This window comes from Gymnoscopelus microlampas, assembly GCF_963454915.1.
Source record: "Gymnoscopelus microlampas genome assembly, chromosome: 22".
In the NCBI taxonomy this organism is placed as follows: domain Eukaryota; kingdom Metazoa; phylum Chordata; class Actinopteri; order Myctophiformes; family Myctophidae; genus Gymnoscopelus; species Gymnoscopelus microlampas.
The window spans coordinates 36,388,028-36,414,296 of record NC_139959.1 but is presented as its reverse complement, the minus strand read 5'-3'; the positions used below and the strand labels follow the sequence as shown (position 1 = coordinate 36,414,296).

The 26,269-nt window shown below is 41.9% G+C and overlaps 1 protein-coding gene across 1 annotated transcript; it reads right to left on the bottom strand.

Moving 5' to 3' along the window:
• Window positions 1–21: 21 nt before the first annotated feature.
• Window positions 22–26,269, bottom strand: kif9 (kinesin family member 9; the record flags this gene model as incomplete). The annotated part of the gene is made up of 18 exons (XM_084048184.1): window positions 22–117; window positions 846–950; window positions 2,042–2,160; window positions 2,867–3,046; window positions 3,870–4,078; window positions 5,277–5,447; window positions 8,273–8,421; window positions 11,287–11,394; window positions 11,729–11,797; window positions 12,403–12,480; window positions 18,269–18,333; window positions 19,831–19,978; window positions 20,631–20,723; window positions 20,898–20,981; window positions 22,812–23,063; window positions 24,207–24,313; window positions 24,998–25,166; window positions 26,174–26,269. The coding sequence occupies 18 exons, from the start codon at window positions 26,267–26,269 to the stop codon at window positions 22–24; spliced, it is 2,298 nt and encodes a 765-aa protein (XP_083904310.1).

Sequence of the window (26,269 nt, the reverse complement as noted above, 5' to 3'; positions counted from 1 at the left end):
CACACACACACAGACCTCTCGTTAAGTGACAGGGAGAATGGGAGGCAGTCTTTTCTGTCCGGGACCCCTGGATGAGCTCCTTAGTACTGGAGACTGAGATAAGGCTCTGTTGTATCGCTGTAGAGATATAAGACATTAACATTAGAGTTCTCAACGGGCCTGAAAATCAAGGCACGGCCCTAAGTGGGCCGGCCGAACAACTACCATCATTTTAGGCCTGAAAACCCTCAAAAACGAGAACAAGTGTCATCAATATGCATGCTTAATGTGCTCAAAGTCACTCATCCAACAAGCTTTGAACTGAGCAGATTGAACCTTCCGTTCCAGAGATAATGGCCAAAATATCTTGAAAACGGCCACTTTTACAGTTTTTTGATGTTTCAGTTTTGGCCATTTTCGCCAGTTTTTTTTTTATAACACAGGCTAGGAAGGTTGAAACCAGTTGAAGAAATCATAGATTTGAGGCTTTTAACTTAGCTTTTTATGAAATCTCTGAGACCATTCATGTTTATACAGAAGATGCTTCTAAACATGTATCCTATCGCAAGTTTGATCACTTCAAAAACTCTTTAATCTTAAAATAACTAATATGCTAAAATAGCAGCTCTACAAGCTCACAACAAGTCGCAGCGCGACGTGTTGTGAGCTTGTAAAGCTGCTATTTTAGCTGCGCAACATGCTTCCACAGAAGACATGCTGACTTCTATTCTATTCCAAATGACTGAAATGGAGATGGAGAAATGGAGAACTTTAATCCATGTGGACCACTGATGTGGTCTATGACATGAATCATTCAGTATATTACAGGTACAGTATAACCTGAGAAGGAGGCGACCTGCACCCACCCTTTGCACGGTCTTGTGGTGTGCGTTATAGAAGGACACAGCGCTAGGACTCTCCGCCATCACCTCACACTGCAGCCGCACGAAATGATCGTGGTCGTCCTCCTCCTGAGAACACACAGGATTACCTCAGTGAATTATTCATTTTGCAAGTGGCGCCTGAGTTTCCAGGTCACTTAAGACAACCTCTCCACTGCTTTACAGTTAGTATAATGCAGGGGTCTTCAACGTTTTCAGGCCAAGGACCGCCTAGCTGAGAGAGAGATGAAGCAGGGACCCCCTCTATATTGTATAACATTTGCTGCTCTTTTTTCCCTCCACACCTATAACTCTTTGCCAAAAATAGCCGATCTACAACCTTGTAGATCTGCTATTTTTGGCTAAAGTTCTCCTCAGAAAAGGGATGCTAGGGTTCAAGTGGTTAATGTAAAAACAAAAAATCCTATCATACAAACATTTGGCGGACCCCCTGTAGTAACTTTGAGGACCCCCTGTTGAAGACCCCTGGTATAATGCATTCTGTTGGCTGGAACGCTTAATTCCCAGCAGGGTGGGTTTATAGAGAGAGCTTCTATACCAGAGTTAGAAATAAATATCCTTCTATTCATTTCTACAAAATCTATGTGCTTGCCTTTCAATGTGTTGTACTACTGTTACGGTATATACAGTACAATACATTGAAAATGTAACCGATTTAGGGCCACGTTATTTGTTTATCCCAAAGGTCAAATTAGCCTTCGTGATTTTGGGGGATGAACAATTACCTCAAGAGAACAGATGTACATTTATTGTAATATCACTTATATGACGATATCTCATTTGGATGACCAGTTGAATCACTTTTAAACCCATTTTGCAGTGATTTTCTTTCCTGTGCTTACTGCACTTTGTAGGGCAGTCTAGTTCTAAAGCCACCTGGTGGATGAACAGCACAGCTGCGTGTACTGTCCCTTTTTGCGCACCATACTTTGCCTCAGCAGAGGAAGTACCATGCTGCAGGTACAGTAGGTGTATGAGAGCTCCCTTGTAAAGGATAAATATATGTTTTGTGTTTTATATGAATTATTTTCTCTCTTTGTTACACAGATCTGTGTGCTGCTGCTGCTGCTGCTGCTGCGCTGTTGATGACCACTGTGTGTTTCATTTATCGTTCATAATACCAAGAGTTCCAAAGTAGTTCATCACTGAAGCAGACTCACCAGGGCCAGGGCTCTGTCCACAGGTATGAGTCCAGGCTGGATGGGTCCTCCTCCTGTCCTCAGCACGGCCTGAACCCCCTCAGACAGCAGGAAACATTCATTGTACCAACTCTCAAAGTCTGGAACACATGCAGGAAAAAGGTAGTAGAATGTCATCTCAAAATGAGCAAATACGGATCACAGGCTATGGCTTTTGGGGGGGGGGCGGGGTTAACCACTTAAACCCTCTAGACTTAATAGTAAACTGGAGACGTCCCGGCCTGTTTTCAGACTGTTTTCAGAGAGACCATGTGACTACTACAGGGCCCCCCCAAATATTAAGTGTGATAGGATATTATTTTTTACACTAACCACTTGAACCCTAGCATTCGTATCCTGAGGAGAACTTAAGCCATAAATAAATAGCAGATCTACAAGCTTGTAGATCTGCTATTTTTGGCAAAGACGTTTGGTGTAGAGGGAAAAAAAGAGCAGACAGTTCAAGTGGTTAAATGAAAATACACATGAATCCAACAACAATGATGATAGTGCTGTCAAAAGGTCTATGGAGCTGAAATCTGAAATCTATGAAAAAGTTTAATCTGCAACACAGTTTTATATAATATGTAGTGGGGGGTCCCTGCTTCATCATCTGTCAGCTAAGGGGTCCTTGGCCTGAAAAACGTGGAAGACCCCTGCTCTAGACTTATAGTAAACTGGACGTGAGTTGGCTCTGTACTTGGAACAGTTTTTCCATCTATTCCAAATATCTTTGGTCTGATGTTTTGTGTGCTTGTAGATTACATTTTCACTTTACTTGTGTGTTTCCATTGAGTGTGAACTGACCGGTGAGGAGGCGCACCCTGCACTGCTCCACCAGATGCTTGCAGTAGTTGACCTCCGTCCTGGTGGAGGTCAGCTCCTCGAACCTCTGACGGTACTCAGCCTTCAGTTCTCTGAGACGCAGCATCAGGGTGACCTCTGGCTCGTCCAGCACCAGGTCCCCTTCCTCACTCACAAACTGACCTGCACACACACACACACACACACACACACACACACACACACACACACACACACACACACACACACACACACACACACACACACACACACACACACACACACACACACACACACACACACACACACACACCAAATTTCTAGTTGTATTACAACTAGAAATTCGGGCCACGTCTGCAACATGTTGAGTTGACTTGTAAATCGGCTATTGTCCAATGTGTGACATCGACACACAACAAAGTATTTAATGGGGAAACGTCTAATGTCTAGTAAGTGGTTTCGGCCCACATCAAGTCACCATTTGACCAATTCGGCCCCCGACCCCAAAATGAGTTCGACACCCCTGGTCTATGTGATGTACTGTAAATCTAATAAGCATGATTACAAATCCTCATTGTAGATAGGAAATTACTTTTGATTGCCTCACTGCAAATTCCTCTCAATCACAATAACAGTGGTTAACCCATTAAAACCCGGGAGAACATCTGTGTCATTTTAGATTTTAGCTACGTATATATACAGTATATATATATATATATATATATATATATATATATATATATATATATATATATATATATATATATATATATATAGCAACATACGTTTTTCTGAAAACTCTTATGATTTAGAACAGTGGTTTAGAACAGTGGTTCTCAAAAATAGCAGATCTACAAGCTCACAGCGCGTCAATTCGAGCTTGTACATTTTTTTTCAAATATCTTGAAAAACATTTTCAGATGGGGGGGTCCACGGCCAAATACATATCATTTTGGGGGTCCTTGGCATGAAAACATTGAAGGCATTTGTAGAATCGGAAAAGTACTTTGAGACGCTCTCCAGTCGTTGTATTGTCGAATGGACAGCGTGGTGCGGTCGATCTCTCTCTTGGCCGCGTTGACCTCGTCGGTGAGCTGTCGCAGGCGGGCGCGCCGCTCCACCAGCCTGGCCTTGTTCTCCTTCAGGAGTCGGTTGAGCTCACTGCCCTGTTCCACCTTGAAGTCCTCAAAGGCCTCCGCTTTGGGTGGAGGGGAGCTGAGAGGAGGAGACAGCAGGTTATAGGCTTGGGATCAGTGTTAATTTTGACAGCAAATTTTGATTTAGTTTAGTATCTGGAAAGTTTTAGTTTTAGTTTTAGTCGACTAAATCTATAGTTGATTTAGTCGACTAAATCTATAGTTGATTTAGTCGACTAAATCTATAGTTGATTTAGTCGACTAAATCTATAGTTGATTTAGTCGACTAAATCTATAGTTGATTTAGTCGACTAAATCTATAGTTGATTTAGTCGACTAAATCTATAGTTGATTTAGTCGACTAAAATCTATTTTGGCGGTGCCTTGATGGCGTCGTAATGGCTGATTTTACACTTGGTTGCATGCTGAAAATAGCAGATCTACAAGCTCACAACGCGCTGCAGCGCGACGCGTTTTGAGGCTGTAGATCTGCTATTTTCTGAGCACAACAACACCCGAGCGCAACCAAACATAAAATCGGATCTCTTCTCCACTAGTCCCTCACTAACAGTTTAGTCTAGTTCAGGGGTGGGCAGCTTTGATGATGGAGAGGGCCACTATATTTCCACACTCACTCCAGAGGGCCACGCACATTGCATATACTGTACAGAAACCTCTTATCGCTGTATTTAAACTTTTTTCGTAAATGAATGCCGTAATTCGTCATTCTATGTCACACAAAAGTAGCAAAAATAGCCGATCTGCCGAAATAGATCTGCTATTTTTTGCTATTTTTGAATTGAAATTCTGATTCTTTTTTTGCTACTTTTCAATTGGAATCCTGAAATGTAACATTTTTATTTAATTTAGAATGCATTTAGTTATACTTATGTTAACTTTATGAACTTAAATACAAATACATTGGATATTAAAAAGACAATAGAATTGTACTAGTCATTGAGATACTAGACTAAGTAATTAAAGCGGGTCATGTTTGCATGTTTGGAATCGTAACAGCTGAAATCAATAATATATCAGTATTTTCCGAATATTAACCTGCGGGCCGCAATAAGTGAAGGTGAGGGCCGCATGTGGCCCCCGGGCCGCCAGTTGCCCATGTATGGTCTAGTTTTTATTTGTTGTCGAAATTGTCAAAATATTTTGTCTTTTTTAGTCGTCATAGCTTAGTTTTATTTCGTTTTTGTCAGTAAAAAAAGGTAGTCGACAACATTTTTCGTCAAAGTTTTAGTCGATGATATGAACACTGGCTCCTATACTCAGGTCTGGTGATGGTCTGTGGTTCCTGTGTGTCCTGGCTCTCTGTGTCAGCTTCACGGCTCTGCTGTTCCTTCTCATGTGTGTGTGAGTGGGCAGGACTCAGCATGGTCTCCACTGGCTGTTCCAACAACACAAGGCCTCCTCCCTCTGCTGCCTGTTTCTTGCTTTGGCTAGGACAATCAAAACAGTCACAAGAGAAGGGAGATTCTGTAGGATTTATAATCTAATTTATAATAATTTAATTTGCACAAGAGATTTTAGTGAGGGGAATCTTCTAAGCTTTGGTAATAAATGCACAATTCCAGATTTTAGCCTTTTTTAATGGTCATTTTCGCTTCTTCATTTACAACAGATATAGTGATGTGTCGTAGGTGAAATATCTTACAACATATCAATTATCAGAGAAATCGTACCATCGTTATCGAGGGCTAAATATCGTCAGAGTAGCGAATCGTGAGTTACTCGTATCGTCCCACCCCTACTTGCACATATAGCAAAACAAGCACACACACACACACACACACACACACACACACACACACACACACACACACACACACGTGCGCACACACACACACACACACACACACACACACACACACACACACACACACACACACACACACACACACACACGTCACAAACGCACGCACGCCCGCCCGCCCGCCCGCCCGCCCGCCCGCCCGCCCGCCCGCCCGCACGCACGCACGCACGCACGCACGCACGCACGCACGCACGCACGCACGCACGCACGCACGCACGCACACACACACACACACACACACACACACACACACACACACACACACACACACACACACACACACACACACACACACACACACACACACACACACACACACACACACACAGACGGTCTTTGCAGTAATCTTCCTTTCTTTCTTATGTACTACTGTCTGGAATGTGTTCTCTGCCATCATCATCATCATTATCATCATCATCATCATCATCATCATCATCATCATCATCATCATCAGTGGCTGTTGGTAGTCATGGCTGCCAGTTCCCACCTGATGTCATGTGGGAGTTCAGACTGCTCCAGACCGTGCTGAATAACCGCTAGCTTGCATAATGTCTTCAGAGTAGGACTCAAGTCTAGGATGTACATGTTATCAGTGGCTGTGGAATCATCTTTGTATCCTCCAAAGAGGATGGAATCATCTTTGTATCCTCCAAAGAGGATGACACGATCTCCCACCATGCAACAGCACATCCAAGACATCCATGAACCCGGGTCTTTCCCCTTGGGCTCAACCTTCTTCCAGGAGAAGATCTCTGGATTGAATTTCCACAGATCATTTAAGGGCTGGTTCCAGTTGTAGCCACCAAATATGTACAGCTCTCCATTGTAGGCAAAGGCTGAATGACCCAAACACGCTTTTGGAAGAAGCTGTGCAGAAGGTGTGCTCAGCCAGCAGTTGGTCTCTGTGTCAAACACTCTGATGATGTTGTTGTAGAGGGCCCCATAGCCCCTAAATAAAAACATCTTTGTCCCGATGATGGTGGTGGAGTGGTATGATGTAGCAGGTGGTGGGGTGCCTCTGGAGTTAATTAGAGACCAGACCATTGTGGCGGTGTCCAACTTGTAGATGTCATTAGTGCTTCCATTCAGTGGTTCGAATCCTCCATGGATATACATGTCCTTCCCCAAGACACAGGCTGAGTGGGCCCGCCTCCCCTCTGGAACGGTCCCAGAAACCTTGGGCATGAAACATCAGTGGGTGTCGACATCGAAGGCATAGATATCATCTCCCCAGATGTAGATGATATCTTCTATCAGCACAGCCGTGTGGTCGGAGTGCATGCAAGGAACCCCGAGGAGAGGTCGTCCTCTTCCAGTTGTCACTGGGGGCAACTTCATCCAGCGTAAGGACACTGTGTTAAAGATGTGCACTTCCATCTGATCACTGTTGTTTTTAGGGTACATTCCAAAAGGGTACACCTTATGTCCCACCGTCACAGCAGAACGAAGACCTCCCTCTGGCCCCTCCTTCTCTTTGGCCATTGTCCAGTGCAACATCTCGCTCTCTCTTCTCTTCTTTGTCCCTCTGTCTCCTTGTCTGTCTCTCTCTCTCTCTCAACGCCTACACATCTTATATAGACTGACCAGTGCTATTGTCTGATGTCACATACAATACAAACTGTGACGTCGGGCAAGATTCAGGCATGTCCATATTTAACACGCACACACATCAGCACTATGACACGAGGCATGGCCATATATAGCTTGTATATCTGCTATTGTTGAATAGCCAAAGTATAAGATAATGGTTAAAGTGGTTAACACATTGAGTGCCAAGGACGTAGATCTACGTCGTCCAAAATCCAACCGCGTGACGTCATCCCAAAAAAACATCACTTCCGTCCATTCCTACAGTATATTGGGATTTGTAGAAAAACATTATTTTTTTTATAGTGAAAACCAGCCATTTTCAACAGGTGATCGCTCCAAAATGGCCGATCGCAGCAGAAATGTTATTGTTCCAGTGGATAGACGGGACCCTCCCTCACCCCCCCGGACACTTTTATTTTTACAACCGGGTGCATGTTGTGGCTTCTGCGGCCCTCCAAAGATCGTCAAAACACGATTAAAAACACCGGCACTCTGATGATTTGGATGCATAGTACCTGGCACTCAATGTGTTCAAATCTAAAATGACAGATGCTTTCCCGGTCTTAACAGGTTAAATGACCCTCATTTGATAACATTTGTATCTCTGGGACCGCCCCAATCAACACTGTAATCAGTGTTAATGTAACTCTGAGAGTTAACACTCTCAGAGCTACAGACACATAGTTGACCATTTGGTTCCTATCGATCATTTGGCACGGGACCCCCTGGAACCCCCTCAAGGACCCCTGGGGGTCCCCGGACCCCACTTTGAGAACCACTGAATTAGGTGTTACGTTATACTACTAGGGTGTTGCCACTACATTTATTTCCTCACTTAGATTGTCCAATCTGTTTAATCACCTTGTCGTCACTGCTGTTGCATCTTTGGTCTTCTTGGCTTTGACCTTGCTCACAGACGGGTGGCGAACGTGTCTCTCTGATGGAGCCGCCACCCCGACCCCAAAGCCACTGCCCTCCAGCTTCCCCATGCTGCCTTGGGACTCCCGTGGCTGGAATAGGTTTATTATGGGATGTACATCCAGTCCAGTGTTAATATCATCGTCTAAAACTATGACGAAAAATGTTCGTCGACAACCTTTTTTTCACTGACAAAAACTAAATAAAAACTAAGCTATGATGACTAAAACTAGGACTAAAAATATTGACAATTTCGTCAACAAATGAAAACGAGACTAAAATGTTAGTGAGGGACGAGTGGAGAAGAGATCCACTAGAACTAAAAGACAAGTCATGTTGTGCTTGGTTGCGCTCGGGTGTTGCACTCTGAAAATAGCCTCTCTCTCTGCTATTTTCAGCATGCAACGAAGTGTAAAATCAGCCATTACGACGCCATCAAGGCACCGGCAAATCTTTTTTTTGTCGACAAAATCAACCGTCAAATCAAAATCAAAATCTTATATTTAGTCAACAAAAACTAGACTAAAACTAAAACTTTTCAGATGACCAAATATGACCAAAACTAAATGAAATGTTCGTCATAAAACTATGACTAAACTAAATCAAAATTTGCTGTCAAAATGAACTCTGATCCAGTCAAACGTCTATCAAATGTGACGCTTCACTACAAACACTACGGCGCCTCATATAGTCAGCCTGTCATTCAATAGAATAAAATGGGACACATAATCATTCATTCATGCTAACAATAGGGGGGGGGCCTCTGGGTTCACATACTGTATATGGGCCTCTCCTATTGCTGTCTCCCTCTCACCTTTCCTTCTATTCTGTTCTGTCTCAATGAAGAGAACAATGCAATGGGGGAGTTAACCACCCATTATCCTTATCGGTGAATTGAACATTGACTGACCTTGTTGTCAGCAGCAACTGCGCTCTCGCGATCGTCCACCAAGCTGTGGGATTGATGCAGCAGATCTCTCGCTCTCTGCTCGTGTTCCCTGTTCACACACGCACGCACATGCGCGCGCGCGCGCGCACACACACACACACACACACACACACACACACACACACACACACACACACACACACACACACACACACACACACACACACACACACACACACCAAGGTTATATTAGTTTTGGATTTTTCATTTTAGTTTAGTTTTAGTTCGTTTTGAATATTTTATATATTTAATTCGTTTTTTTAGAGCGGATTTGCTAGTTTTTTATTCGTTTTTATTTTTGAAAATGCTAATAGTTTGTTGTTGTTTTTATTAGTTTTAGTGTTAGTTTTAGTTTTTTTCATACTTTGGGTTATTTGTCAGGGGCAGGATTGAAAAGGTAAGGTATTGTGTAATAAACACTTAACAAAATGTTTTTATATTAATATTAATATCATAAAAATAATATTCAGTTACAGATGAACCACCAACCATCCACAAACAAAAACTAAGGGCATTTTGTCTATAATTTCAGTTCGTTTTAGTTAGTTTTGTAAACACACAATACAGTTATTGTATTTTTTTTTAGTTCAGTTAACGGAAATGTTTTTTCAATTTTAGTTTTCGTTATTTTGTTAGTTTTCACTGCCTCCTATTAGAGGCCAAAGAGTTTTTGCCCACAATTCTGAATGTGAATAAGTCATGTTTATGAATGTGAAGTGAACTGTTTGTTGGGAGCACACTACTCACTGCACAGCCAGTCTGAAGTGGGCAAACACTTCATGGAGCTGTCTGACACTTATAATCTGTAATTCCATGGAAAGAGAAAGAGACAAATGGGCATTGTAAAAGATGTGAAGACAGTATGACACAGAGATATATTAAGTATATTGGCGATGTCGGGCAGAAACCAACTATGTCCGTTTTTCAACTTTTTCATTCTCTTCAATGAATCAGTGCTATTTACGTCTGTGTGGGGGTTTTTACAAATATTGAACCAATGAAAAGTTTTAAAAAGCGCTTCTGACTAAACCTCCTAACTCCATTGGATCCTCAAACTGTCAGTCAAACCACCTAACTCCAACCTAGGTTTTTTTTCCCCGTCTGACTTCGTCATTCTAATCAGTGATGGAAAAAGTACTCAAATGTTTTACTTAAGTAAAAGTATCAATACTGCAATGTAAGTACTCTGTTACAAGTATAAGTCCGGAATTCAAAATCTACTTGAGTAAAAGTACAAAAGTATTGGTATCAAAATGTACTTAAAGTACCAAAAGTAAAAGTACTAAAATGTTTGAAAATGGCAGATCTAAAAGCTCACAACGCGTCGCGATGCTACGCGTTGTGAGCTTGTAGATCGGCTATTTTCAAATAGCCTAGGTATAAAATAGGGCTAAAGTGGTTAATGTATGTTTTATAATGTATTAATTTATATCTGTAAAGTAACTAGTAATTAAAGTTTTCAAATCATTGTAGTACAATATTGGCGTCCGAGATGTAGTGGAGTAGAAGTAAAAGTATAGACAATTGGAAATACTCTGCTAAAGTAAAAGTACCTCAAAATTGTACTTAAGTACAGTACTTGAGTAAATGTACTTAGTACTTTACACCACTGATTCTAATCAATGATGGACAAAACAACTATCTCCACATTAATGGTCAAAAACCTCTTAACTCCACTTGAGCTGTATTTGGGTAAAGTGACATTGTATAAAGTCAACATACCAACTTTGATGAGGCAGTGTTATGTTGTTTTAACCCATTAAGACCTGAGGCGATTCTTAACATTTTTCTAAATCTCAACAGTTTTTTGAAAGAAATCTGGAAAATATTTTTTCAAGATTTTTGAATAGCCCAAAGAAATCTTAAAATGAGACGCAGATGCGTCCCGATCTTAATGGGTTAAAAACATGTTTTTTTTTCCTCAAATGTTAATATTTTGGACATAGTTGGTTTTCTGCCCGACAACATAACAGAGATATGAGACCAGAGGTCATGTGCTCTTTCTCACACTGATCTCCTCCAGGCTTCCCTCCTCCAGGTACCTCTGCACCTGACAGCGGATCTGGGCCACCTGGGCCTCGGACAGCGTGTCGTAGGGGTTGCCAGGTTGGTTGGCCTGCATGGTGCAGGAGCGGTTCACACTTAACTGGGCACGTCAGCATTTCTCTCTCTCTCTCTCTCTCTCTCTCTCTCTCTCTCTCTCTCTCTCTCTCTCTCTCTCTCTCTCTCTCTATATATATATATATATATATATATATAACATGATGGTGGTTAACATTATTGTGATGCTATATTAACTACTTTTGCTGGGGACCCCCTGGTACCCCCCCAAGGACCCCTTGGGGTCCCCAGACCCAAACTTTGAGAACCAATGTGCTATATAGCTCAAATCTATAATGACACAGATGCTTTCCCGGTTTAATGGGTGTTAACGTATAAGCAATACTCACCAGGGTATTCTGTATAGACAGCTGCTGTTTCAGCACTTCAACCTCCTTCTGAAGTTTCTTGATCTGAAGCTAAACACACAAAAAAAAAGTTTTACGTTTTCATGTTTGTACTGTATGTCCCCTCTCACTTGACACCAGTGGTGGTAAAACAACTACATTTCTTTGCTTAAGTAAAGGTATCAATACTGTAATGTAGACACACTGTTACGAGTAAAAGTGTGGTACTCGATATTTACTTGAGTAAAAGTACAAATGTATTGGCATCAAAATATCTTTGTACCTAAAGTAAAAGTAATAATGTATGCAGAATGCCCCGTTTCACAAGGTATCATAGTATAAAATGTATTAAAATCTTTTGAAAATAGCTGATCTATACGCTCGATGCGACGCGTTGTGAGCTTGTAGATCGGCTATTTTCAAATAGCCAAAGTTTAAATAGGGCTGAAGTGGTTATTGTATGTATGTATTCAAATAATTGTAGTGGAGTAAAAAGTACAATATTTGCCTCTGAGATGTAGTGGAGTAGAAGTAAAAGTATTGAACATTGTAAAGTAAAATGGCACACATGGCACACATTTGATCTCTGTATGTACAACACAAATGCCGACTGAACACACACAGTTCTCATTAATCATTAATTGATGACATGTGGGGGAAGGTTAAATAGTCCTCACCGCTGGGTCTGTGTGTTCGTTAACAGCTGGGTCACTCTGGACGCGCTTCATTCTGCTGGCGAAACGCAGAGTGGAAAGCTGCAAAGAGCACATTCATGACCCCCACCATCATGATTTAGTATTGTGGTGGACAGAATTCATATAACAATCATTATGGTATGGATTCATTTAAAAGTTGAGTAGCAGCCTATACTCTCTGCTGGGGGGATGATGTCTTGGGCCCCTGACAGACAGGTGATTCCCGCGGAGCCTAGCTCTCTGACAACAGCTGTTGTCACACCAACCTATTTACCAGACTGTATCCCAGTGTAAACCCCTTTTGTTCATGGGTCTATGTGAGGACCAGTGACGGTGTTGATTTTGACAGCTTTTTTTTTGTTTTAGTTTTAGTCATATCTTTTGAATAAAATTCCATTTAGTTTCGGTCATATTTTAGTCATCTGAAATGTTTTAGTTTTTGTCTAGTTTTAGTCGACTAAATATCATGAGATTTTAGTCGACTAAATCTACAGTTAATTTAGTCGACTGTATAGTCGAATGTATTTTGCCGGTGCCTTGATGGTGTCGTACTGGCTGATTTTACACTTGGTTGCATGCTGAAAATAGCAGATCTACAAGCTCCCAACGCGTCGCGGTGAGCTTGTAGATCGGCTATTTTCAGAGCGCAACACTCGAGCGCAACCAAACATAAAATGACTTGTCTTTTAATTCTACTGGATCTCTTCTCCACTTGTCCCTCCCTGACATTTTAGTGTAATTTTTATTTGTTGACGAAATCTTTGATATATTTAGTCTCAGTTTTAGTCATCATAGTTTAGTTATTATTTAGTTTTCGTCAGTGAAAAAAAGGTAGTCGACGAACATTTTTCGTCATAGTTTTAGTCGACGAAATCAACACTGGTGGGGACTGACCATCAACAGCTGATTTCACATGAATCTAGTCTATTTCTAAAGTGGCGATTATGGGTGTGCTGGGAGGGTTGACCAGCTGGTTGTGTTGACTTTTGCAAGAGGGTATAAAATATCTAGGATACACTTGAATGGTGGAACCCGGGTGGGAGGTGTTGGAATGTGTTCTCATACATTATGTTACTTCTGGTGTGCGCATATATTATGTATACGACCAGATTCTCTTGTGGCGCTGTGCGCTTGTATTACAGGGTATACGTGCTGATGACGTGTAATGTATGTGACGAGTGTGTTTTGCGCGCGCACTTTGTGATCTACTGAGAAAGAGGCAACAATGCTGTATGTATGTGGAGAGGAGAAATAAAACTACAGAAAACTAAGATCTTGTGTCTGACCATTCCTCAGCATGGCTAGCGAAGCTGGAAGTCTAACAGGTTATGGGCCCAGGCGTGATGCAGGAGGAAGGTGGCAAAGATTAGTCTTTGATGGGAACGAAGACAACTACGAACTTTGGGAGGTAAAATTCCTCGGCCATATGAGAATGAGAGGTCTAAAAGACACGATCCTCTCCACCGTTGATCGTGATGATCACGACACAGAAATGAATGAAGAATGCTACGCAGAATTGATCCAATACCTCGACGACAGAAGTCTGTCGTTGGTGATGAGAGAAGCGGCAGATGACGGCAGGAAAGCCCTACAAATCCTACGGAACCATTACGCCAGCCACGGTAAACCCAGAATTATTGCACTATACACTGAACTGACGTCGCTAAGAAAAGAACATGAAGAGACCGTGACAGACTACATACTCCGAGCTGAAAAGACGGTAACGGCATTAAGAAATGCAAAAGAAATAATTAGTGATGGGCTGATAATAGCCATGATCCTGAAAGGACTCCCAGAACCATACAAGCCATTCGTCATTCATGCGACACAGAGCAGCGAGGAGATAACGTTCACCGAATTCAGAAGCAAACTGCGGAGCTACGAAGAGACAGAAAAGTTCGACAACAAAACAAAAACGGACAATGTGATGAAGGTAAATGTGTCATCTGTAACTTGCTATAGATGCGGAAAAATTGGGCATTTTGCAAGAGACTGCCGCCAAAAGGGAACACAACAGACCCAACATGCAAATACATGGTGCAGTTTTCATAAGAGCTCAACACACAGCGATGAGACGTGTAGGACAAAACACACGCACAAAGATGAAGCAAAACAGGCTGCAGAGGGCAGAGACGTCCCCAAAGAAGAACAACAAACGTTTGTATTCAAGGCTAGCCAAGAGCTGCTACCAGACAACATTAAGAAAAATGGTCTCATGGTAGACTGTGGAGCAACATCCCACATCATAACAGAGAAAAACAACTTCAAGAGATTCGACAAGACATTCAACCCAAATCTACACTTCATGGAACTGGCGGACGGAACCAGGACGAACAACGTGGCATTGGAGCGAGGCGACGCAGAGGTGACACTTCAGGACATCGAGGGACGAGACGTCGTGGTCAAACTGAAGAAGGCCTTGTTCATACCATCCTACCCACAGAGCATCATTTCAGTGGAGGCTGTGGCAAATGATGGAGCCAAAGTGATCTTCCAAAAGGGACAGAATGAACTGATAACCAGAGATGGAACAGTCTTCCGCATAGAGGAGCAGGAGAGACTGTACTACGTGAAAACGGTAATTAACCAAGAACACTGGGTTGATGATTCAGTGAATGATATATTAAATAGTGACAAAGTGAACCTCACTTGTGATGTCAAAACATGGCATGAAATTTTGGGACACTGTAATGTTGATGATGTGTTGAAATTACCAGATGTGGTAGAAGGTATGAAAATCACAGGCAATACCAAACTAGACTGCAATGTCTGCACTGAGGGAAAATTTACTAATAACAGAAATAGGAAAATGGATGCTAAAGCTAAAACACCACTGGAGTTGGTACATACTGACTTGGCAGGCCCCATTGACCCAACTGGCCAAGATGGGCATAAATATGCCATTTCATTTACAGATGATTTTTCTGGGGCAGTAGCCGTTTATTTCATTAAAAATAAAAGTGATGCAACACTGGCCACAAAGAAATTCCTATCAGACAGTGCCCCTTTTGGTTCTGTAAAATGTATCAGATCAGATGGTGGGGGAGAATACACAGGCGATGCTTTCCAGTCCCTATTAAGAGATAGAGGTATAAGGCATGAGACATCATGTCCTTACTCTCCACACCAAAATGGTACTGCGGAGAGACAGTGGAGGACCCTTTTTGAAATGGGAAGGTGCCTTCTATTAGAAAAGGGATTGCCAAAAATATTGTGGCCTTATGCTGTTCAGAGTGCAGCACATATCCGCAACAGATGTTACAATGATAGAGTTAAGAATACTCCACACTTCATGTTAACAGGGAGAAAACCAAATCTTGCAAAAATGTGGGTTTTTGGATCTGATTGTTATACTTACAAACAGGATCACAAGAAATTGGATCCCAGGTGTGAAAAGGGGATATTTGTGGGGTACAGTAAGAACAGTCCAGCCTATCTGGTCTACAATCCACATACAGAAAAGGTGTCAAAACATAGGCTGGTGAAATTCATCAAAAAGAATAGTGTGGAACAACAAACACAAACTGATGATTACGAGACAGAAGTCCAGGAATACACAAACAGAAAGCATAAAGATGGAAATGATGTGGAGTTACAGCAGACAGAAGAGAACATAGAAAATCAAAGCCTAGAGGAAAATGAACAGACAGATGCAGATGAGTCACAAAATGGTGAAATCACAGAAACTGTAGCTCAAGATGAGGACAAAGATCCTAAACCTAGTAGTCAAAACCAACGCTACCCAAGAAGGGAAAAGAAAACCCCCAAATACTTACAGGATTACATATCTGACCTTGAGGATAAAGATGTGACAAATACAAGTGTTGATTATTGTTACAGGGCGATATGTGGAGTGCCCCAGACCTATAGAGAAGCCCTGCTGTCATCTGAGGCGGCCGAATGGCAACGCGCCATGAAGGAAGAGGTTGACTCACTAAAAGAAAATGACACTTTTGAACTGACTTCTTTACCTGTGGATAGGAATGTAGTGGGGGGGAAATGGGTTTATGCTTTAAAAGAAAATGCTGAAAAAGGAAAGGTCTTTAAAGCTAGATATGTTGCTAAGGGTTATAACCAGACAGAAGGTATAGACTACAATGAGACGTTTGCACCAACAGCAAACATCACTTCAGTACGGGCACTAATGCAAATAGCTGTCCAAAATGATCTCATTGTTCATCAAATGGATGTGAAGACGGCATACTTACATGCTCCCATAGATGAAGAAATCTTCTTAGAACAACCCGAGGGTTTTGATAAAACATCAGAGATGGGAGAAACATTGGTGTGTAAATTAAAGAAGTCCATTTATGGTCTGAAACAATCAGGAAGAAATTGGTACAAACTTCTAAATGATCATCTTGAACAAGATAATTTTGTGAGAAATCTATCTGACCACTGTGTGTATAAGAAGCAGATAGGACATGAGACAATCCTTGTACTCATATGGGTGGATGATCTAATAATTGCATCCAGCAGCAATGATCTGCTAAACAGTTTCAAAGGTACAATGAAAGCAAAATTCAACATGAAAGACCTGGGTAAAATATCATTTTTCTTGGGCATAAAGTTTGAACAAAAGAAGGAGGAAATTAAAATGAATCAAAGAAGGTACATTTTGAAAATGCTTGAAAGGTTTGGAATGTCAGACTGCAAAGCTAGATCTACCCCATCTGAGTTAAAAATAGAGTGTGTCAGCAATGACGAAGATGACAGCAATAAGCTTGTGAACCCAAGAAATTACCGGGAGATAGTAGGCAGTCTGATTTATGCCATGACTTGTACCAGACCAGATATTAGCTGGATTGTCAGTAAGCTGTCACAAACATTGGCAAATCCAAATGCAGATAACTTAGTGGCTGCTAAACACGTTTTGAGATACCTAAAAGGTACTATTGACTACGAGTTATGCTTCAAGAAAAGTGATGAGAACTTGAATCTGATAGCATTCAGTGATTCTGATTGGGCATCTTCAGTAGAAGATAGGCGTAGTACTACAGGGTACTGTTTTAGCCTGACGGAACAAGGCCCTGCCATTTCATGGAAATCAAAGAAACAGCCTACTGTGGCTTTGTCAACATGTGAGGCTGAATACATGGGCCTAGCAGCCACAACTCAGGAAAGCCTGTATCTGAATCAGCTACTAAATGGTATGGATAATAGAGTTTACAGTGGCACCAAAATTCATGGAGACAATCAGGGTGCCATTGCACTGAGTAAGAACCCTGTAAACAGGCAGAGGTCTAAACACATTGATGTGAAATACCATTTCATCCGTACTACCCTCAGTGAAGGTAAAATAGATCTCATCTATTGTCCATCAGAAGAAATGGTTGCGGACATACTAACAAAGCCTGTAGCAAAGGTCAGAATTATCAAATTCAAAAGTTGGTTCTTTGGGAATTAAGAAAATGCAATTTTTTGTTTTTGTTTTTGTATTTGGTTTATTATGATGAGAACAAGTGGAGGTGTTGGAATGTGTTCTCATACATTATGTTACTTCTGGTGTGCGCATATATTATGTATACGACCAGATTCTCTTGTGGCGCTGTGCGCTTGTATTACAGGGTATACGTGCTGATGACGTGTAATGTATGTGACGAGTGTGTTTTGCGCGCGCACTTTGTGATCTACTGAGAAAGAGGCAACAATGCTGTATGTATGTGGAGAGGAGAAATAAAACTACAGAAAACTAAGATCTTGTGTCTGACCATTCCTCAGCATGGCTAGCGAAGCTGGAAGTCTAACAGGAGGCATGCTGCTTCTCTGTGACCTGATGATGACTACAAAGAAAGAATGGATTGATTTACTTATGGCAACATCTAAAACTTCCATTACATTTACGTACTGTCTCTTCAATCTGTGCTGCTTCCCCGTAGATATTGGCCACAAGTACAGTGTTGCAGTTCCCACCTACAGAGAAAGACACAATAAATAGTGTGTTGTGCATGTAATAAACTGTAGAGCTGTTAAAGCGGCACTATGTCACTTTTATTTAATGAATACAATAGAGAGTATGCACATGCAACACTTTTCCACCGGGACACACCCACCTCATCTAGACTGAGTGGCTAAACATTGAGCAGCATGGAGCGTTGGAGTTTGGAAGCGCTCGTTGGAAATCACGCAATGGTCCTGCAAACCACCTGTTTCTAAATGTCACATAATGCAGGAGGCAGCAGGACGTTGCGTTATTGAAAACGAACGCTTCCAAACTCTGACACTGAGAAACATAATCACCTGCACAGGATTTATTGACAGAAAGTAGCTCATTGTCCTGTTGCTTGTTGTCTGTCTTGTGTGATGTGTAATGGTCTTTTTATGTAATGTACAGTCAGTGAAGACGAATTTCCCCACGGGGACCAATAAATCTAATCTCTAATAACATGTCTCTATGGTGGATATTTATGAAACAAAAACTTTGCCGATAGAAAGAGGATAATTTAAGCTTTCCGTACAGCTGTCATGTTGGTGAGTTTAACGTCGTTTAATACAATCAGATAGGACTTTTCTGTTTGGATGTATGGGCTGTCAAGGCCAGAAAGTCGTTTTTTGCCACTCAGTAGGCGTTCCCACATTACTTCCATGTATGATGATGTCACACGCATAGCCTCTATTTAATTTTGTCCAATCTGTATGGTAGAGTATGTTAATACAATATAACTTATACAATTGGGGTGGTTGTATTTTGTCTCCCTGCTCTTCTATTGGGACATTTAGATCTAAGTCAAAGGTCATGTCTCACCTAGACACAGGATCTGACACGATTTTTTTTCAAATCCGGGGTAGAAGAGGAAAGTTTCATAGTGCAGCTTTAATGAGAATTAGCCTCAGCTAGCTAGAATTGTGTCTAGTATTGTTGTTGTAAATTCGGTGTCTGAATAGAACACGACAGAAGATTATTTACGCAAAACCAAGTTTGCGTTCGGCCTCACTATGATAGAATTAAAAACTGGCGATAAAGACCCAAGGACAGGGGTCTTCAACAGGGGGTCCGGGACCCCTAGGGGGTCCTCAGAGTTACTACAGGGGGTCCGCCAAATCTTTGTGGGATAGGATTTAGTTTTTTTTTCACATTAAACACTTGAACCCTAGAATTCCTTTTCTGAGGGGAACATTGGCCGAAAATAGCAGATCTACAAGCTCTCAACGCCTCGCAGAGCGAGTTGTTGAGAGCTTGTAGATCGGCTATTTTTGGCAAAGAGGTGTAGGTGTAGAGGGGAAAAAAGAGCAGACAAAGTAAATTAAAAAAAGTTGAATCTGAAACACAATTTTATACGGGGGTCCTTGCTTCAGCTCTCTCTCAGCTAGGGGGTCCTTGGCCTGAAAACGTTGAAGACCCCTGCCCAAGGACAATATTCTCCCATTCATTGTCAGTGGAGAACGTCGTGAAGCTGCTGCCAGCCTTACCCAGTGAGTCTTTGAGGGCGTGTGTCAGCTTGCTCTGTCTGAAGGGAACGTGGTCTCTGTGGAGGTCTGCCAGGGCCAGGATGGTCTGCTCCAGGAAGGACAGAGACCTGTTGATGTACATGGCCTCCCTGACCACCTGGCCCTCAGACTGGAAATGGAGAAGAGAGGGACACTGCTTGAACTGTATACTTCCCTGTGCTTGTCTTTGCAAACTGTTAATAAAGTATTCAATCGATCGATCAATCAATCAATCAATCAATCAATCAATCAATCAATCAATCAATCAAAATCACTTTGATTTGATGAATCTAACTTTTAATTTGAAGTGACATTTTTAACAAAGACACTCAACAATATATATCAAGGGCACCGATACTGTGGGTGCCTAGGGGCTAAAGCACCCAGGCGAAATGACGAGCACCCAGTGGGCGCGGGGGGGGGGCGCGCAGCCACACGCTCATACTCGCAGCGCGCAGCCGCACGCTCGTACTCGCAGCGCGCTCCCATTTGATTATGTTTTGCCGGCTCCAGGCTTTGTCTTCACCTACAGTAGCAGGTAAATTAACCGAATTAAAGTTACAAAACCCCCCCAAAAAAGTTAAATATCCGCCCAGAAACCGTTTTTTTTTGCCGGGGCACTCGCGCATGTGCATGAGTGCCAGGTAGCGCACTCAATAGAGCTTACAAATGTCGGCACCCCTGATCCTGATATATATATATATGAGAGAGAGAGAGAGAGAGAGAGAGAGAGAGAGAGAGAGAGAGAGAGAGAGAGAGAAAACAATAAAAAAGAACCTTACCCCAGTCTTACCCAGCCTCTCAGAACCTGCCAAGTCCACCAGATTCAGCTTAGAGGAGACGTACTTGGCATCGGACAGAATGTGGGAGCGAGACTGTGGAACATGGGAACATATAGTTCCATTAACTATATCGTCTCTGTTGGGTGGAAACGTCATACTGTATGTCCAAAAACAGACATGTTAGCATATGGAGATAAGAGGTTACGATATTATTCAATAGCATTCAATATTCATAAATCAAGTACCTTTTAACAATAAATGAATTACCTCAATATGTACAGTGAAGATGCAGTGAGACCTGGAGGAATTCTTGTTCAGGGCATGAGCTCCGATGATGCGGTTCATCTCTCCCTGAGTGAGAACATAATGACAGTCATTTACTCATTTTGACACTCATCGCAACTAGGGATGGGTATCGTTAGGATTTTTACGAGTCCGGTTCCGGTTCCGGTTCTGCTTATCGGATCCGGTTCCTATCGGTTCCATATTTCGGTTCCAAAATGGTAAAAAAATAAGAGGTCAAATGTTTATTTAATAGAGATGCACCGAATGGAAAATTCTTGGCCGAAACGAATACCGAATACAGGAAACACTTGGCCGAAAACCGAATAGCCGGAAATTATTAATTAAAAAAAAATATATATACATATTTTTTAAAGTTTTTTGTACCATTGCTGCCATGGCTGTGCCTCTGTTGTAGAGCTACATGATTATGGCAAAACTTATCATAACTATAATGGGTCCATATTGAGATCAGTTATTTAAAACATTTATTTATTGTGTAGAATTATTTATTTACTATTGTATAGTAAATAAATACAATATGCCTCAAAACATTACCCTGCCATATTCAAGAAATTAAAATAAATATTGAATAGCCTAGCAAAAGGCATTATAATGTCTGCATTTGCATTATTGCACACACAGCCAAAATGCATTAATAATATTAGGTCTGCCATTCCTTCCTTTTGAAGAAGTCACTTTCAGTTTCATTTTTGAAAGACACACTCACACACACACACACACACACACACACACACACACACACACACACACACACACACACACACACACACACAATCAAACAGAAGCGTTCACAGCTGGTGTTAATTATTTAGCCCTGCGCGAGTTCTTAACTAGCGCTGGTTTTCCAACTAACGTTACACCCTCTGACATGTGGATTCTAGTTTTCAAGTTGACAACAGCAAATCTTGGTTACAAAGTTTGCAGGGCAGGTTATTCCTTTCCTTACTACTTCAGTTCAGATGGTGGTGCGTGAGTGAGGGGAGGGGGGGCGATGCGGGGAAGAATGAGGCTGGGCTGAGTGCGCCCGTAGAGAAGCAGCAGTGTCTACTCTTCCATACGGAGAGACGCTACTGATCTATACTTCTCCATACATAGGTGTTTTACCGGATTTGTGATTTTTGCTCAGATTGTGCTGTTTGTGTAGGACTTCTAACACCTTTGTTTGAACGGCTTTTAGCGCATCTAGGAACCGATATGCAGAACCGAAATTACATATTTTGTTTGGGTACCCGGTACCGACAATTTCTTTATCGGTTCCGTACCGGAACCGTATTTCGGTACCCAACCCTAATCGCAACGCGTTGTGAGCTTGTAGATCGGCTATTTTCAAACATTTTAGCACTTTCGCTTTTGGGTACTTTAAGTATATTTCGACACCAAAAAACACTTTTGTACTTTTACTCAAGTAACATTTTGAACACAGGCATTTTACTTAACCCATTAAGAGAGAAAATAGCAGATATACAAGCTCATACCGCGCTACGAGCTTGTAGAACTGCTATTTTTGAAAAAAAATTAAAATGTGCGCAAATCTTTGAATATATATTCTTTAAAAGCGAACATTTTTAACTCAAATCTTTGCTTCTGGGGGTCCCCGGAACAACATATGTTGGGTGTTGGCGGCCAAATACATATAATTTTGGGGGTCCTTGACATGAAAAAGTTTGAGCACCACTGATATAGAAACATATGTTTTTTTCAGAATAATGTTGGGATTTAGAAGACATTTGTAGAATTGGCTTCAGGTGTTAATGGGTTAACGTAACAGAGCATTTCTACATTGTGGTATTGCTACATTTACTTAGGTAAAATATCGGAGTACTTTTTCCCACCACTGTACATCACACAGCACACAACACACAACACACACAAGACCTCAAACAGCAGGTTGAAGGCCTCCTCCTCAGAGTGGACGGGGTGCAGAGACAGTCCTCTGACGGAGACCCCTCCTCCCCCGCCCGGCTCCTCCACCACCGCCAGTGCTGGTGCCCCTGCGGCCAGGCCTGGGCGACCCCGCGCCGCCGAGGAGGAGGACAGGAGGTCCACCAGGGTCTCGTTGTAGATCTCCAGGAAGGAGAGACGCACGGAGAAGGCGTGGTCCGACCGCCTCTGCACCTCCTGGAACACCTTGAACGCAGCGACATTGGGACAGAAGGTCAAGAGATATAGAAGCGTTTTTATTATAAAATGGAGGACGGAATAAATCACATGAGAGAACATATTGTGTGCCTCGCCACCGGCTTCGGGTGCTGTCAATGCACCGAATGGGACATTGTCACGTTTAATCAGACTATTGATTGGTCTAAGTCAGGGGTCTTCAACAGGGGGTCCTCAGAGCTACTGTAGGGGGTCCGCCAAATCTTTGTCTGATAGGATTTCGTTTTTTTTACATTAACCGCTTGAACCCTAGAATTCCTTTTCTGAGGGGAACATCAGCCGAAAATAGCAGATCTACAAGCTCTCAACACCTCGCGCTGCGAGGCGTTGAGAGCCTCCGTCGCGGTCCAAAACTATACTTAATACAAAACACCGACTGAGCCCTGTGGGTAGGTCAGTATCTCACCCACTTAGACCAATTAATAGTCTGATTAAACATGATAATGTCCCATTCAGTGCATTGACAGCGTCCGAAACGGGTGGCCTTGTGATGGTGTAGTCATGATTAAGACGTCTCAATGTGACAATAAACAATGAAAAGACTGGATATTATAAAAGAATATGACCATTTCTCAAGGGCATCAGAATAGAGGACAGGATAGCAGTGTTTCCCCTATATGCATTAAGCAGTGGCGGGCCGCCAGCCCTTAAATCTGGCCGCCACAGTATGATTAAAAAAAAGAAAGAAACATTTTTATTTTTTTTTAAATCATGGACATATCCGTGATTGGCAGGTAATGTTTTACGTAAGAAGTGTGAGTACTTCCTCCACCACTGTCTTTTTGTTATGTATGACAGTTTGTCTATACGACTTGGTCTAATAAAAGTATATTTTCCTAAATCTGGAGACAATTCATATGTAAACTATACAGATATTTTCCTGCTCATTACTGTGCACATGTACTACATAAGTCTTTGTGTTTGAGCACAAATATGCATTTTGAGAACCGTTTTTTTCGGCGTTTGCGCGCGCCAAATAATTTCACATCCTCCCCCACACCTTCTGGCTAGGGGAAACACTGGATAGTATATCATGAAATGGCCAAAATAGGGACATCAGGTTGAAAGTTGTTAAAGCCGATACCGATTTTGTAAAGTCAGGGCCTCAGATACCTCCTGAAGGGCCCGTGGAATGATGCCTCTGTGCTTGTAGGATTCTGTGGCCCCTGTCATGGTGTAGGTCTTCCCGGAACCTGTCTGCCCAAAGCACATCACAGTACCTACAGTATACGGATATACAGGACAAATGTAGCATTTTCCCCAAACCACACTTTTTGCTATACTGCTCCAACATATTTTGTCCAAAACTCATACAAACCGCTGCACATTATCTCTGGCGTCATGTAAAAAGGCTGGGATTCCGAGGCTAGGCGTCATGTGATTAACATGCATGAGTTTTGATATCCCATAGCGATTGCCTATAATTAATGCCCAAAAATATGCATTTATGTTACAAAAAAAGTTGAAATATCAAACTATCATGATCAAGACCAATTTTTAATAGCAAAGCAGAGCCAAGCACAATTTCACTTTAATAGACCCATGAGGGGAATAAAAATCCTTCGAAAATAGCAGATCTACAAGCTCACAATGCGTCGCATCGCGACGCATTGTGAGCTTGTAGATCGGCTATTTTCAAATGGCCGAAGAATATATAGAACTGAAGTGGTTAATGTGTGTTTTGTAATAATAATCTAAATCTACAAAGTAACTAGTATATCTAAAGCTGTCAAAAAATTGCAGTGGAGTAAAAGTACAATATTTGCCTCTGAGATGTAGTGGAGAGTAGAAGTAAAAGTATTGAAAATGGGAAGAGTGTACTTAAGTAAATGTACTTAGTTACATTACACCACTGCTTGAGGTATAGCTACTCTATTTATGTTTCAAACCACAGACAGACATACCATTGTAGCCATCCAGCGCTCCCAGCACGACCCTTCGACCCACGCGGGCGTACACCTCCTCCTGAGACACATCGTGCAGGACACCGTCCAACCGGAAGGACCGAGAACTTAGCTGGTTGTTCACCACCGTCGTTCTGCCGGAGCCTTTCTTCTGATAGACATGTAACGTCTGACAGAAAGAAAGGACAAGAAGACAATGAATAGCAACAGTAATTTCAAAGAGCACTTGGCTGACACAGGGGTCCAGTCCATTCCTGTCTTTCCAATCATGCAAACTAGGATATTCACAACAATCAAATTCAGTCACTAGTTGTAAGACCTGAGGCCGATTCTACAAAATGTCTTCTAAATCCTAACAGTTTTCTGAAAAACTATTGTTTCTAACAGTGGTTCATGTCAAGAACCCCCAAAATTATATGTAATTGGCCGCGGACCCCCATCTCAAAATATCTTTGTTCCAGGGACCCCCAGAAGCAAAGATGTTAGTTAAAAATGTTCGCTTTAAAAATATATATTTATTCAAAGATTTGTACAAATGTTCATGATTTTTCAAAAATAGCAGATCTGCAAGCTCGCAGCACGGCACGAAGTAACGCGCTGTGAGCTTGTATATCTGCTATTTTTAATAGCCAACAAGTGTGCTATATATATAGCTAAAATCTAAAATGACACAGATGCTTTCCCGGTTTTAATGGGTTAAAATAGGCCATGAGTGATTAAAGATCGAATCATTTTTAACGTTTTTCAATTATTGCTTTGTCTGACAAAACTTTTTTTTTTCATGTTACCTTCTGAATCCGTATAAAGCAGGAGTCTTCAACGTTTTCAGGCCAAGGACCCCCTAGCTGAGAGAGAGATGAAGCAGGGACCCCCCCTATGTTGTATAAAATTGTGTTTTAGATTCAACTTTTTTTGTTCATGTTTACTGTTCTTTTTCCCCACCTATACCTCTTTGCCAAAAATAGCCGATCTACAAGCTCACAACGCCTCGCAGTTCTCCTCAGAAAAGGCATGCTATAGGGTTCAAGTGGTTAAGGTAAACAAAAAAAAAATCATATCACACAAAGATTTGGCGGACCCCCTGTAGTTACTCTGAGGTCCCCCCAAGGGGTCCCGGACCCCCTGTTGAAGACCCCTGGTATAAAGCCAAATAGGGGTAGGGCCATTTGATCTCACCTCTCCATCAGGCAGATATTCAATGAGATCTTGGGCAAAATGTGCAGTTGGTCTTGTGCGCACAAAGACGCTCACTCCATTCCCACCAGCCTTCAT